Below are 14,533 nucleotides of genomic sequence, written 5' to 3'. Positions count from 1 at the left end.
GATACTGGGGCTGGAGAGCCTCCCGAGAGTGCCAAGCCCTGCCCCAGGTGTGCTTTGTTTAGTTGTTAATTTTTTTTTTTTTTTTTAAACTGTGATCTTGTCACAGCCACGGTGAAGGGCATTTGAGCTGCCCTCAGCTTCCACTTCCCACCTCGCACAAGGTAAGCCTGGTTTGTTCAGCAGAGGGGTTGAGACGCACCTGTTTGTACCCGCACGTTCACTGAAATGCCTGGCAGCGCCTGGCCAGGATGAACTGTTTGCTTGCTTGACTGGAGCAGAGGATTTTATCAGCTGTTTCTGGGCAACGAGTCCGTGATGGCTGGTCTTGTGTATTTTATGACCCACCTTGTGAGCCTTCAGACTGTTTCAATTAACCTCACGGTTAAAAATGTCCACTTTTTCTCTCCTGACCGTGCCAAGCTGCAGCATGTATTTGTAGAGCATAATTACATCATTCCTCTTTGCCGCCCGTGGTCCGTCTATCATGACTTTGATCCCTTGCACAGCAGTCCTGGGCCGCCCCCAAGCAAGTGCCGAGGCCAGGGCGGTTTCTGGGGTTTTGACGCGAATACGGCAGCTCTGGGGCCGCAGGGAGCCAGACCGGGTGGCGCCCCGCCGCGAGGGCAGGGCTGCGGCCCCGGGGGGCCGCCGCTGCCCTGGCGGGAACGCGCCGTGGGCGGGAGTCCGCCCGGGCCGCCCCTCGCCGAAGCGGGAAGCGGCCGCTCCGCCCCCGCGCCCGGCCCGCCACTCGGCCTGCCATGGCGCTCTCGCAGGCTGGTACGCTGGAGCCTGAGGAGACGTCGCCGCGCACCCAGCAGCGGATGCAGGTCCGGGGCGGGTGGGGAGTGGAGGCCGCTGTGAGAGCTGCCTACCCGGGGCGGCGGGGAGAGGGGATAGAGGGCGGAAGGGGCCGGGGCTGTGAGGAGAGCGGCGGAGGGGGAGAGTCGGGACTGTGAGGAGAGGAGTGGGGGGGGGGCGGGTCCATGAGGAGAGGGTCTGGGGGAGCCGGGGCTGTGAGAAGGGGCCCGGCGGGGGGGGGCCGGGGCTCTGAGGACACGGGAGGACGGTGGAGCCGGGTCTGTGAGGAGAGAGGCCCGGGGGGGAGCGGGGCTGGGAGGATGGGGGGGCCGGGTCTGTGAGACGAGGGGTCGGGGGTTGGTGAGGAGCGGCGCGGGAAGGCGGGTGTCAGGCGGGGTTACGGCGGGGCCCGGCGGGCGGAGGGCGCGGGAACGGCCAGGGCTGCGGCTCCCCGCCGAGCTCCCGGTTTCTCTCCCCAGGAGTCCACCCCGACGGGGACCACCGAGCTCCAGCTCAGCCCGGAGCAGGGCGAGCGGGGAGCCGGCGCGGCGCGGCAGCTGCGGGTGCTGCTCACGCCGCTCGCCGGCGCGGGCAGGCGGCTGCCCCAAAAGCGGCTACTGGGCGCCTACGGCGGCGAGGGGGCGGAGGGCAGGGCGCCGGCCGGCAAGAGGCTCTGCCTGGAGCGCCCCCCGAACCTCCCCAGCCCGCGGAAACCCGCCCCCGCCTCGCCCCCCGCCACCCCGCCCGCGGGCAGCCCGGCTGGCAACGGCGTCGACGGCGTTTGGGATGCGGACAGCGACGGGAGCGATGCGGGAGACGCTCCTCTGGTGAGTGCCCGGGGGCGACCCCGAGAGGCGCCGCGCCGCTTGTGTCCGAGCTGGTGTGGGGATTGCCCGGCCCTGAGCTGCTTTTCCAAAGCAGCAGCGGTGTCAGTCGAGACTTATTTGCTCCTTGGCTGCAGCAGAGGAAGGATGATGGTTTTGCAGTTCTCAAGACGCACATTTATTATGTTTATAAAAGTAAAATTTGAAAGTATTTTTCCTCTTTATGTAATTTTGTTTTTTTCTTTTTAACCTCTCTGACCGGTAATATAAAACCTCATTTTACCCTTTCAGAATGTCTAAGGGATGAAAAAAATGCTCTTGCTATCAGCCAGAGTATATAAAACCCGGTAGCAAAAGCACCACTGTGTTCTTGTGCTGTCAATAACCATCTTCCAGACGTTTTTACGGATGGATACAGTCGTAAGATATGATAGTTTTGTCAGTGTTCACTTATATTTAAGTCATCATTTCAACTTGTCAAGTCCACCTTCTCCTTTATAAAAGATAAAACTGATCTAAGACTGTGTTCCATTTATGTGCAATGTTTGCTGTATTGCTGAAGTTTTAAGTTGTTTATTGAGTCACTTCAGTATTATTTTCATTCTAGCAAGATTTTGATGAACTGCCCTTTTTGTAGAATTAATGCTAGGAGTAAGTTTTGTAATGCAAGCTAGTACCTATATGGACAAGTTTTGGTATTGATATGGTATCACCCCAGTTTGTATGTTTTTTTGTTTGTTTACAAATATATCGAACCATTTTAAAATAATTTAGACAATCAATTTAGAAACTCACTTCCCAGAAGCCTGGGACATCTCTTGCAGACCATGTAACTGTACGACGAAGAGTAATTGGCTTTTCTTTTTGTAGGATGGATACTCACAGTTATCAGCTTATGAAAGGAAAAGACTAAAGAACATTACAGAAAATGCTAAATTCTTTGCTGCTTTAAAGCTGCATGAGGTTTGTATAGATTCTAAGTAGCATCAAAATGCACTCTCCAAGTGTAATAATTGTACTGTCATCCCCCTTGTTGTGAAACCCTTCCCTAACAGTGGCAGGTGTGTGAGGAAAGCCACGAAAACTTCCTGAGACGTCAGGACTGCCCTGACTGGATACAAAAATGGGGTTTTGTGCTGCTAGTTAGCTTTTTCCAAAGAGGGAAAGTCATTGGTTAAACTTACAAAAAGTGAAGAAAGTAAAACTCCACTCATACAGTATTCCGTACCAGCAGCACCCAGCCGCGCTAGTGCGTGTGGTCCCAGAGCTGCGGACCCAGCAGGACCAGATGAGGTGACCCTTGGGTAAAATGCTCTCATGAAGGTGCTTGTGTGTGTGTTCTGAGCAGTGTGAGTGCTATACGTGCAGCGTCCTGCTCGCTTGTGTAACGTGTGCTCCCACCCCTTCCTGTGCACTGCATCCCCTGAGGAGGGCATTGAGCTCTTGCATTTTAGTTGTGGTGCATGCAGGTTAGCTGGTTATTGAACTGATACACTGCAGGGCCTGAAAGGCACCGGGTGGCAGGTCTCGGGCTGTCGGGACGGTTCAGCTCACTGCCCTGTGCTTGAGAGGCTCTTGGGAAGAGCCTGCAGGGTGTGTGCTGCTGGAGTCCTTCCCCGTGTCCTGTCTAGTCTGGGTGGACACGAGTGCGTTATAATTCTTCTCATGTTGGAGAAGTTGTCAGGAGGGTTAAGGCAGTGGAATTTCAAATGCTATCACATGACTAAATCCAAATCTTTACCCTTCTTTCTGCACTCTTTCATTCTCTTACATTATTTTTTTTTTTAAATTCATAATATATCCCTTTTCTGGCAGCAGTGAGTGAATTACCTCCTTGAATGGCTGCATGCTTGCTTGCTCATTGTACCAGGCTGCAAGACATGGTTGGGCCTGTCTAGTAGGCAGTAAGACTCCTTACCACCAGAACTGAAACTTGAGTAAAAATAACTCCTTTTCTTCCAGTTATCCTCAGAGAGGTCAGTAAAGACTAGGCAGTCTGACTGTAATCACAGCACTGACCACAGAGTAGCAAAGACTGGCAAAAGGAGCTGAGTTACCATTGGCACTGGCCAGTATGGGCTGCCAAACCCAAGAAGCGGGTAAATCTTTTCATGCCAGGGTTGAAGCTGCTTTGGCTAGAGTGGTAGTGGAGCGGTGGTCTTAGCGGTGAGCTGGATGCGTCTAAACTTTTCTGGAGTCCAAATGAGCTAAAGGACTTGACCTTTAGCGAGGTGGGTGCCGGTCTTCTCCCAAGTAACAAGCGATAGGGCGAGAGGAAATGGCCTCAAGTTGCGCCAGGGGAGGTTTAGATTGGACATGAGGAAAAATTTCTTTACTGAGAGCGGTTAAATATTGGAACAGGCTGCCCAGGGAAGTGGTTGAGTCCCCATCCCTGGAAGTATTTAAAAGACGTGTAGATGCAGCACTTAGGGACATGGTTTAGTGGACATGGTGGTGTTGGGTTGACAGTTGGACTTGATGATCTTAGAGGTCTTTTCCAACCTTAATGATTCTATGATTCTATGATTCTAAATGCCTTTCTTCAAAATGTAATGGAGAAAACACTGTGAATGGCAGCCTCTGTAGTTACAGGTTCTACTTTAAATGTCTTCCTGTGTCTGGTGCATAGCATTTAGAGTATTTTCTTTGTTCTGTAAAAGAGAAGGGCTACAGAACATCCAGATTGTGCTGTGCTCCTGTGTGCTGTTCACAGAAATCGGGGAATTCTTGCTGGTACATGGAAGCAAAGCAGACACAACACAGCTCGATGCTTAAAAATCCCTTTTTATTATTGTTATAAATAATCGCAATATAGTTTATTGCAGCCTTTAGATAATTGTATTTTATACAGGTTGATCTTTTATGCTTGTTTTATATATATATATTTAATATATTATTTTTCTCTTTAAGTCAGCTGCAAGACTTCACCAAATTGCAACTAAAAGACCATCTCACGTCACCAAAAGGTAAAATAACTGTATATGAGATTTGTATCACTGTTCCTTCATTGTGTTTTAGCTGTTTTAGCACTTCCATCTGCACATACCTGATACTGCAAAGAGGGAGAGCTAGTGAGGAGTCTCCCTATCAAGCTAAATCTGAATAACTGATTATCTTAAGCTGTATGAATTCGTGAACAGGTAGCTCCTCTAGGTAGTGCCTCTCCTCTGCCATCCTTTGGAAAGAAAATGACAGTATGAATATCTTTATTTGTCAAATGACAGAATTTGTTCTTTTTGTGATATTTGTGTTAAGGTATTTCAAGTGCCTTTCTTTTTTCTGATCATATTTTTGGCATGATGGCTAAAGAAAGAATTGTTAAATGATGAAAACATGTTAAATGATGGGAACAGGCGTGGGAAAGAAAGGGGGGGGGAAGTAGATGCAAGGGATAGGGTAACCAATTAGTGTAGAAGAAAAGACATTTGGTGGTGCCAAAACTGTGCCAGGCAAAGCAGAAAAAGGAGCTTAAGTCCAAAAAAAGAATAAGATATATGATGAAAGAAAGTGGAAAAAGATGACTAGATCAATGAGTGGAAAGATGAATTACAAATAAGGAGGGCTGGGAAGAGAAGTGACAATGGCAGGATGTATTGCAAGCGAAACAAAAATGCAATACATATATATGCATTGCAAAGTGCTCTTTTTGTTGTTCATTGCTATCGCTGAAGGAAAAAGTAATCGCAGCCCTCCTAAAGTGAACCAGAACTAGTCAGGCTGTAAGTCTGGGCCAAGGTGTTAGAACTATACATCTGAAACTACTCTGTAGTCTTGTACTTAAATGCAGAGGGCTTATGTTATTTAACTGTGTCTGTAATTTTGAAATGTTTTAATTGTTCTAGAGCTAAGCCTAAAAAGGCAGAAGATGAAACAGTACGTCGAAGATCTATGCGCTTACAAAGAGTAGAGCCGTCAGGAATTCCAATGCCGGAGTTGCCTGCCCAGCCAGGAGCAGAGGAATATGTAAGATGGGGAAGGGTTAGAGGAGAGGTGTGTGTGTATACACAGAAGCTTTATAAAAACGGTGCTGGTGAAATTTACTGATAATACTTGTCATTGCTGAGCTTATTGTAAAAACCTTTAGACATTTGTGAAGGTACATTATACAGTGCCAATAATAAAAGGTAAATTCTTTCACCCTCGAGCATATTGAATAGCAGGCTTCCCATGTCCTCTGAAAGTTAGAATATTGTGAAAGTCACAATATTCTGTGACTCAGGTTGATGAAATAGTGCAGTTTTAGATGATCAGAAGGGTCCTGAGGTATTATGCATTTTTCAACAGCCCATAGATTTGAGCAGCTTTAAATTCAAAGTTTTATTACTCTGGTTTAATGTTATTTTACTGTAACTTTTGATCTAGTTCATTTTCCTTTGAAATATTTGCTACCTTTTTGAAGTAGTTATATAGTAACAAGCAAAAATTCTATTGGTCTGAGAGATGGGAATTTCTGAGGTGAGAATTCTCATGGTGCTGAGAATAAAGCTAAGTCTCTGTAATACAGTTCTTGAAGATCAACCTTGCTGGAGTATCAGAAAGGAGAGGAAAAAACGTAGGGTAGCTATTTGTCTTTGCTGTTGTGTTTAGTAAAGTTTTATTTATCTTTTTAATAAGATTTGATACAAACTTTTTTTTTGGTGTTATGTTTATTTCTTGTATTATCATAGGTGTGTTCTCAAAATATCTGATGTGTGGAAAGTAACAGTTCACCCTATTTGTAATTTTAGTTGTTTTGAGTTACAAAAATTGCTGATGTCGTTCCAGCCTCAAGTTCCGGCCGGACCTTTGCCAATGGTACCAGAAGATCAGATGGGGGACAGTAAATTGACAGAGGACTTACTGACTACGTGGATGAGGATAAGTGAGGTATTATTAGTCACAGTTAGTTGTTTTTGGATAAAGTAATTTAGCTTGGGTTCCAATTCTGATAAATATTTCCTTTCTATCTGTAGATGAAAGCTAACGATACCGAAAAGCGCACGCGTGACATGAAAAGGTAATCTGAAGACAGCAGCTAAAAACTGGGTATTGTCTTGTTCTCCTCCTTTCTTCTCTTGAATAGCTAAAGTTTTAATGATGTTGTCTAGATACCAAGACAGCCTGAACAGCATGGTCCTCAGTGAAGATAACATTAAAAAGGTTGTGAAATATCGAGTGAGTTCTATGGCTATCCATCCTTCTGAAAGCATCATCTTTGTGGCAGCTGGAGACAAGTCCGGGCAGATCGGTCTCTGGAATGTGGTGAGTTGTTAGTGTGCTCTTCACCTGGCAGAGCTGTTTGTTGCAGGATGGACGCAGATGGGGCACAGCCTGGAGCGTCATTTTGTCTGACTTGCGATGGTATTTTAGACTTTCCCCATTCTTACGGATAACACCAGGGTGTCTGTTAAATTGAGACTCGCCAGAATTGCTTGAAAGGTCTGTCTGGTTCTTGGCAAGCCCAGGTTTAATGGGAGGAAAGGTTGCACTGGTAATTTTTGGGGGCAGAGTGGAAGAAAATGGATCACTAGCTGAAATAATATTATCAGTGAGGATTAAAATTGCAATTCACTGTTGAGAGTTTCAGGATCTAATTACAGTACCCTTGTAGCAATACCACAGCTAGGTTTTGGAGAGTGAGGGGAAATGGATGCTCAAGTATTTGTTTTTTGAGTTTGTACAAATTTTGGGTAGCTGCAGTGAGTCACTGTTTTTCCAGACAGCAGAGAGAAAATTGCTGTGTCAATATATATGCTGGCACATATTTACATACATTGTCTCTGAAAAATAGCTTAGCATGTGGTGCTTTGAAAACTTTTGAGGGCTTTGCAGATAGTCTCACCATCGTTTCTGAATTGCCTTAATTACTCCTGCAACAAGAATCCTTATTCATGCCCTTGACTTACACCTTTGTAACCTCCCCCCGCACCCTCCACTTTGGTCCCACGTCATCCAAACCAGCTGCTTGAAGTCCACACACATGCAGATTTTCTTTTCATTTTTCTCAATGCCATTAACCTCTCAAGTTTCAAGTCATTTCTGCTTTGACAGCTTCAGGAAACTGATCAACTAAATTCAGCTCTGAGACTCTTAATCAATTATAAAGAAGTTTAAACTGCTCCATGCAATTTAGAAAGATCTGACTGCAGCTGCGGCTACTACCTGTCAAAGAGTGTGATCTGGTGACGGGGAGGCTGAGGTCTCTGAGTGCTGCAGGCTCTTTGTGGCCTTGCAAAGACATTTCAGTGGAAGCCTAGAATTGTTAAAGCTACTCTTTTCCCTTTTGCTCTCCTTTTTTTTGTTTTCCTGAAGTGAGTTGGACTTGACTGAGTTTGGGAGCAGAGTAATCTTTGTGGAATGAACTGGTACTTGTTCCAAAATGGTCTATTCAGTTTCTTTTAAAATAACAGAGCTTGAATGATGCCAAAATTGGAAGAGAAGATACTATGCTTTACATTCAGTTTGGGTCACTATAATTTAGCTTGAGTTCTAAGTAACCTAGTGTGTACATATTTTGATGTAAAAGTTGACCATATGTTTGGTCCTCAGCAAGGTGTTCAGCTGTGGTAACTGAGAAACCAATTCTGTCAGTGAAAGAGAGCCAGATACCGATGTGCAGATACAGTATTGATGACTGCAACGACAGAAGTGCACTTAAATTACAGCAGGAAGTTGCAGCTTTTCCTAATTAGGAAACAGAATTCTGAAACTGAGAGTAAATTCTTAGTGCTCTTTTGAGCTAAATTACTTGTGTAGTGGTGAAAATGGTAGCGGGAGGGAGGCTGTAGCTTAGCAGTGCTGTGTTGAGTGGTCCACGTGAGGGCAGTTCTCTTTTCCACGCAGAGGTGAAACTCCCTTTGTTCCAGTAAGACGTTAGCCTGGGCACGCTGTGCCCCGAAGCGGTCTTGCTGCCTGTGTTACCTGTGCTGATGTCTCCACACATCAAGCACCCTACTGCCTCCTCCATACAGTTATCCAGAGCAGACTGAGAACATTTGAAAAACAGACACTTTACTTCGAAATTAGTAGAAATAACTACAGTGATTAGCATCTGTGTCCACTGAATCTCAATTGTTTTTCAGAACTCTAAGTCTGAAGAAGGAGCACATGTCTTTATTCCACACAATTACCTGGTCAGCTGCATGCATTTTTCTCCATTTAATCCTGCTCACTTGCTGTCTCTAAGCAATGAAACTCTGCGATGTGGTGATGTTACTAGAGCTGTCTTTGATGAGGTGAGTACTCCCTCGGTTGTGCTGCAGACTCCTTGGAAATCTCTTGGTATGCACTGCTGTGAAGTTTTAGTCTCGTTGTGCCCAAGTTGTTATTTGTTGGTTGTTTTGTTAACGAGAAATTCAGGATTCCATTTCCACAAGGACACATAAAGTAACCTTTAATTAACATCATAAAAATAGGGAGGTGCTTCCCACTGAATAAAACATAGTAACAGCTTGGGTACTCCCAATTTCCTTCCTGCAGAGACAGTTGCAATTATTGAATTTAATTTCATATCTCTGTACTTAAGCAATATGTGTCTCTTCTCAAAAGCATTACCTTTTAACAATGACGAACGAGAGCAATTTAAAGAACTAAATCTTACAAACCCCCACCCCCCCAAATAAACATTGTAAAACAACATAAAGCACAAGTTGACTTTGCTTTTCTCAGGCTTCAAGTGAGCAAAATGCTGTGACTGTCTCCACGGTGAGCCAGACAGCTTAACTGAGGAGCTTCATGATGCTTGCTTTGTTTGCTTATTTTTGACAGATACATCTGCATTGTTCAGCTCTCCAACACTGGAAAATATAACAAGCTACAACAGTTTAAAGCTTTTTTTCCCAACCCTTACAGGCACCGTAATTTTGGTGGGCTTGCAGGCAGGCCAGCTGCTTGGGAGGTATCTGCAATTGGTTGGTCAAGAGGCCAGGAAAGTCCAGAGGGAGACATTTGTCTCTTTGAGACAAATGCTTGCAAGAAGAAGGTCAGGGGAAGAGAAATGCCGTTCTCCTGCTCCGTTTACCTTATGCCAACTTGTGATACCTCTAGGAGTATTACTGCCGTTGGAAAGAATACAGCTGCTAATGGGAAGAGTCTGCACACCTAGAGAGGGCTGAAACATGGGAGTTTTCCTGCAGCATTATTATACTTGTGGCTAATTGCTGCTTTGAGAGGAAACTGCCATGGGATGAGATGGCTTGACATCCTGATTCTGATCTCCCAAATTTATAGGAAGTCAAATTCACATTTCTGCACCCGATTAAAGGTTTCTGCAGCGTTGGAGAAAGGAATGCAACCATTAATCCTCGCTCAGTATGCACTCGAGGATAACAGCCGTTGATTACTGGGCCATAGAAGTGATATTGTAAGAGTTCTAACAGAGAATTCGGAGTGTGTTGTTGCCAGTTTGTTTTGGGTGGTTAATTATCTCCTCTGTGGAAAGCGTACCAGTTTTACAGAAAGGTTACCTACATGGATAGCTAAGGCTGGAGGTATCAAATTAGGTAGTCTTCATTAGTATTTTTACTATATTAAAAAGGGAAAGCATGAAATCTAGAGTCCATAGAGTGTTTTGGGTATTATGAATAACTCTCTCTTTCACTGAATAGTTTCGGTTACATTTGACCTTTTCTATGCTCAGATATGCAGAAGTGAAGAAAGCTTATCTTCCTTTGACTTTTTGGAAGATAATGCCTCCACTGCAATAGTGGGACACTGGGATGGCGACGTCGCTGTTGTGGACAGACGGACGCCAGGAACGTCTTCAGAGCTTTCTGCAGACATTGGCTTCAAAAGAACAAGGACAGTCCATGTTCACCCAGTGAATAAACAGTATTTCATTGCTGCTGGCTCAGTGTATGTAGCTCAAAATGAACTGCAGTTATTCTGTGTTTTCAGTGTTCTGTCTGCATTGCTGTCTGAAGTCAGCTATAAATGGCACATTTGGAGGGCAGGAGCAGCTGTTGATGAGGCAGACAATTTGTCAGCCTCAGTGTATAGTCAAAGCTTTCTTGATCTTTTTAGAAAACAAGTTTTTAGTTCTTAGCAGGATTTAAAATGTGATACACTTTGACTTTCCTTCACCTTTTGGTAATGGGTACAAAATGGTCTTACGAGTCGCTGTGGCTTTTGACAGATTGCAGCGTAGAGGGATTTTGATGAGCTGTTGGTTTGGGCTGGTTTTGGTGCTCCCAAGACCCTTTGGAGCCACTGGCTGTTTGAGTGAATACGCACTGCTGAAGTAAAGTTCTGAATGCAGCTCACATAAAACCTGCAGTGTCTCTTGAGCGTTTTTTGGTAAATGGAGAATAAGAATAATTATTTAACTGTCACCTTGTAAAGTGTTCTGTGTGATATGTGTTGCAGGGATGTTTGTATTTATGATGTTCGATACCTGAAGTCTAATGGGAACAAGCCCGTGAGCTCTCTTAAAGGACACACAAAAAGTGTTGCTTCTGCATATTTCTCACCTGTAACTGGGAACAGAGTAGTGACGGTGTGTGCTGATGATAAGCTGAGGTAAGACGGTGTGAGAAGGAATAAGCTTTATGGAAAATGTCAACTGGTATTTTTTTATTATTATTATTTCCTATCTGTATTACCCATCATTGAGAGCTTTCTGTCTTTATCACTTTTTTAAAAAGACATTTTCCTGCATTGGCATTTTTAATGTTGCATGATTTTTGGGTTGGTTTTTTTTTCTACTTCTCATTTTCCTGAAGAATATTTAACACTGAGCAGTAAAATACACAGGTACTGTTAGTCTTTCAAACAAACAAAAAACCCCAAACCAACCAAAAACCTGGCTCAGGAATATGAATACAAAATGCTTAGAAACTGAATTTGTTTTTACCTGCTGGTACTTAAAAGTATGATAAGATCAGCTCTGTTGTAACTAGTCTACAATTTGGTAATTTAAACTGCTGTGAGTTGTATTAGAGATCTAGTTTTTCTTTCTACTCTCTAGTTTTGTGACCATAATTTAGGTAATCTATTCATGTGAATACCTGATTGCATCTGCATATTCGCTGTGTACATGTTTAGAAGTCCTAAATTTTATCAAAGAATAGCAGGTACAGAATGGGGGGCCCAGTTAAGGCCAGGTTGAAAATCAGGCCTCGACTCTACAGATTGCTTGTGTTTTTAAAAGATGGGGTGACTACACGTGTTCTGGAAAGAATTTGGATATGGTGCAGTTACTACAGCATTACATGTTTTGTCTGGAAATGTGATTTTTCTTTCTTCCCCTTCCACATACACAGGGGAGAGTTCTTTTGTGTGAGTTCTGTGTTGCTGTAATGTTTTCTTTCCCGTGATGTATTTACTATAGGTAATTGAAGATTTGTTCTCCATAGTAGGCTTGGTTGTGAAAATTATAGATCCTTGGCGCTAACAGCAAGTGTCAGAGCACAAAATGGATATGAGTAAACCAGAATTTTTGTGCTCGATAGAATGGAGAAAACAGATAGAGGATCATTTATTCACTGCCTCCTCCAAAGAAAAAAGAAAGCAGCTTTTAACTCAGCAGCTCATTGAACTTTTTGCCCTAGGGGGTTTGGGATCCTAAAAGTTTATCGGGGTGAAGGAGAGCCCAGAACAAGAGCTCTGACGGTTTCTCTGTCAGTCAAGCTCATGCATGCCTGAGGAAGTCCTGGCACTGGAAGCTGTTAGTGGTGGGATTTCACTCCTGCGTGTGTTTCCCCTTCTCTTGCGTTCTTCCCCGGGCAGCCTGTTTGTGCAGTGACAGGATACTGGGATAGAGGAGCCTGTCATTTCTCCTAGCAAGCCATTCTTGTTCTCTTCATATAACAGCTTTCAGAAAGGATGACCTTCAGTTCTAGCTAAAAGCAAATCCAATTAAAAGAGCAAATTTAATAATTTCAGATGGAATGTTGGTGCTTGTATTTGAGCTGGATGTCTATGTGCTGTTCGTTACTATATTCCAGACTCCTGTGTGGTCTGATCTGTGCAGGGTGCTTTATGAGGAAAGGGCTGCCTTTTTTAACACGTGTACATTTTATTAACACGCTGTTTTGTGTTATAGGGTCTATGACACCACCTCTTTGTCATCGACAGTCTCCGTTCTCAGTACCGTCAGGTAAGCTGAACACACTGGGGCTGAAGACAGCACGCTGTGGCAGTTCCGCTCCAGTGCACTTGTGGCATAAGCGATGGGTGCGCAGAGGCTACGCGGTGGTGTTTCCAACCAGCCTCGGGCTCATTGGCAGCTGTGGAAGGGAGAGCAGCCCTAGGACCCTCCTAGCCTGAGAATTTGCCCTAGTCCTCACAGGTGCCTACAGTGGCTTTTGTTCATAAAGCACGACTGGCGCATAGCCTGCTTCGAGTCGGTAAAGTCTGCAGGGAAGCTTTAGTGTCTTCCTGTGTACCTGGAACAGACCGTTTTGTGACTTCTGAAATGTGTTTTGTGGCAGAATGCTTTTTCTTTGCGCATTTTTTTAAATATCAAAGGTCACTTCTTAATGGTAAAGAGCATGTTTTTGGGTAGAAGGGCGAATCGCTGTCAGAGTTGGTTTGCTAAGGAGCTGGAACTAGATCAGTGACTGGCTTGAAAATTCTTAGCTTGCAGTTTATCAAAAGGCTTGATGCATCTTTGCCCTATTTTTACTAAAATACGCAACCATGAAGCATAACTACTTTGGCTAATAATCACTAATGTCAAGGTACCCTCTGCTTTATCTTCTCGCTCCATTACATTTCTTTGCCCCATCCCACCCATCACAGGATAGTGATCCACTGCATGGATCTGAGCAGCACGATCTGTCCAGTGTGTGAAAGTGCTGATGGTTTAGAAGGCGAGGAAGATGGGTTTAAGCAAATACGACATAAATGATGATACTTACAAATACTGGATTCAGTAAGAGGAATGTTTCTCTCTTTCTTTTTCTCCCTGCTTGTTTCTCTGAAGACATAACAATAACACGGGACGCTGGTTAACTAGGTTCAGAGCAATATGGGACCCTAAACAGGAGGACTGCTTCGTGGTGGGCAGCATGGCACGACCAAGACAAATAGAAGTCTTCCAAGATACTGGAAAATTGTTGCACTCTTTTTATAACCTTGACTGCCTTGGTTCCGTGTGTTCCATTAATGTGGTTCATCCCAGTAAGAACATCTTAGTGGGTGGCAACTCCAGTGGCCGCCTTCATGTGTTCAAAGAATAAAAAAAGTGGCTCAGATGATACTTCCCCCCCCCCCCCTTTTTGCATTAAATTTGTTTAATCCGTATTAAGCTGTTCCTAAGCTAACTGTATTTTCTCAGGACAAAAGTGTATTTTAAAAGCTTTAAAATAAATCTTCTAAACTACCTTTGGCATTCTCTTCTTTAATTAAAAAAAAAAAAAAAAAAATCCTGGTATGACAGCCAGTTTGTACCAAAATAGGTATTTTTCCCCAATAGCGAAGTGGTTTTTCGAAAAAAGAAAAAACGTTGGATCAGTAGGATACTTGCTACGTGTATGAGGCACTTCTTCATGATTTTCACAAGAGAATCTGGAGCACTCATTCTCTACCAGCTTGCGTGGTGTTCCCATAATCTCTTAAGGCTAGTAAGCGTTCAGTATCCATGTCTTCAGAAAAATTTGTCCCGTAAGTAAGAAAGATGTCTAATGTCTAATTAAATCCTTCCTGGAGGCAGAAGGAAGGTCTCCGTGTGGGCCGATGCTGCTGGGCACAGTTTCTAGGGAAGCTCCGTGGTTGTGAGTTGAACTTGGAGTTGTCACGGTGTAGGCAGAGCAGTCTGCAGGCACTGGAGCGGCGCTGAGGGATGGTGCTGCAGAGGGGTTGTGGTCCTGGGCCACGCGTTGAGGGTTGCTGGCGTCTCGGCACCCCTGTCTGCACCTGCAAGCCCCTCTGAGGAGGGCTGTGTTGTACCCGACTGAAATAGCTCAGTGGAGCTCGCGTTAAAAATCGTCACG

The 14,533-nt window shown here is 44.5% G+C and overlaps 1 protein-coding gene across 1 annotated transcript; it reads left to right on the top strand.

The window, feature by feature from the left end:
- The first annotated feature begins 758 nt into the window (after nucleotides 1-758).
- WDR76 (WD repeat domain 76) lies at nucleotides 759-13,923 on the top strand. The gene is made up of 13 exons (XM_076348714.1): nucleotides 759-827; nucleotides 1,278-1,625; nucleotides 2,493-2,585; nucleotides 4,533-4,588; nucleotides 5,465-5,585; nucleotides 6,387-6,488; nucleotides 6,575-6,618; nucleotides 6,710-6,863; nucleotides 8,684-8,836; nucleotides 10,240-10,454; nucleotides 10,965-11,117; nucleotides 12,643-12,696; nucleotides 13,525-13,923. Exons 1-13 carry the CDS (start codon nucleotides 759-761, stop codon nucleotides 13,778-13,780), a joined length of 1,818 nt encoding a protein of 605 aa, XP_076204829.1. The 3' UTR covers nucleotides 13,781-13,923.
- Nucleotides 13,924-14,533: the final 610 nt, after the last annotated feature.

This window comes from Aptenodytes patagonicus, chromosome 10, assembly GCF_965638725.1.
Source record: "Aptenodytes patagonicus chromosome 10, bAptPat1.pri.cur, whole genome shotgun sequence".
NCBI classification, from domain to species: Eukaryota; Metazoa; Chordata; class Aves; order Sphenisciformes; family Spheniscidae; genus Aptenodytes; species Aptenodytes patagonicus.
This window is presented reverse-complemented; position numbering and strand designations above follow the sequence as displayed.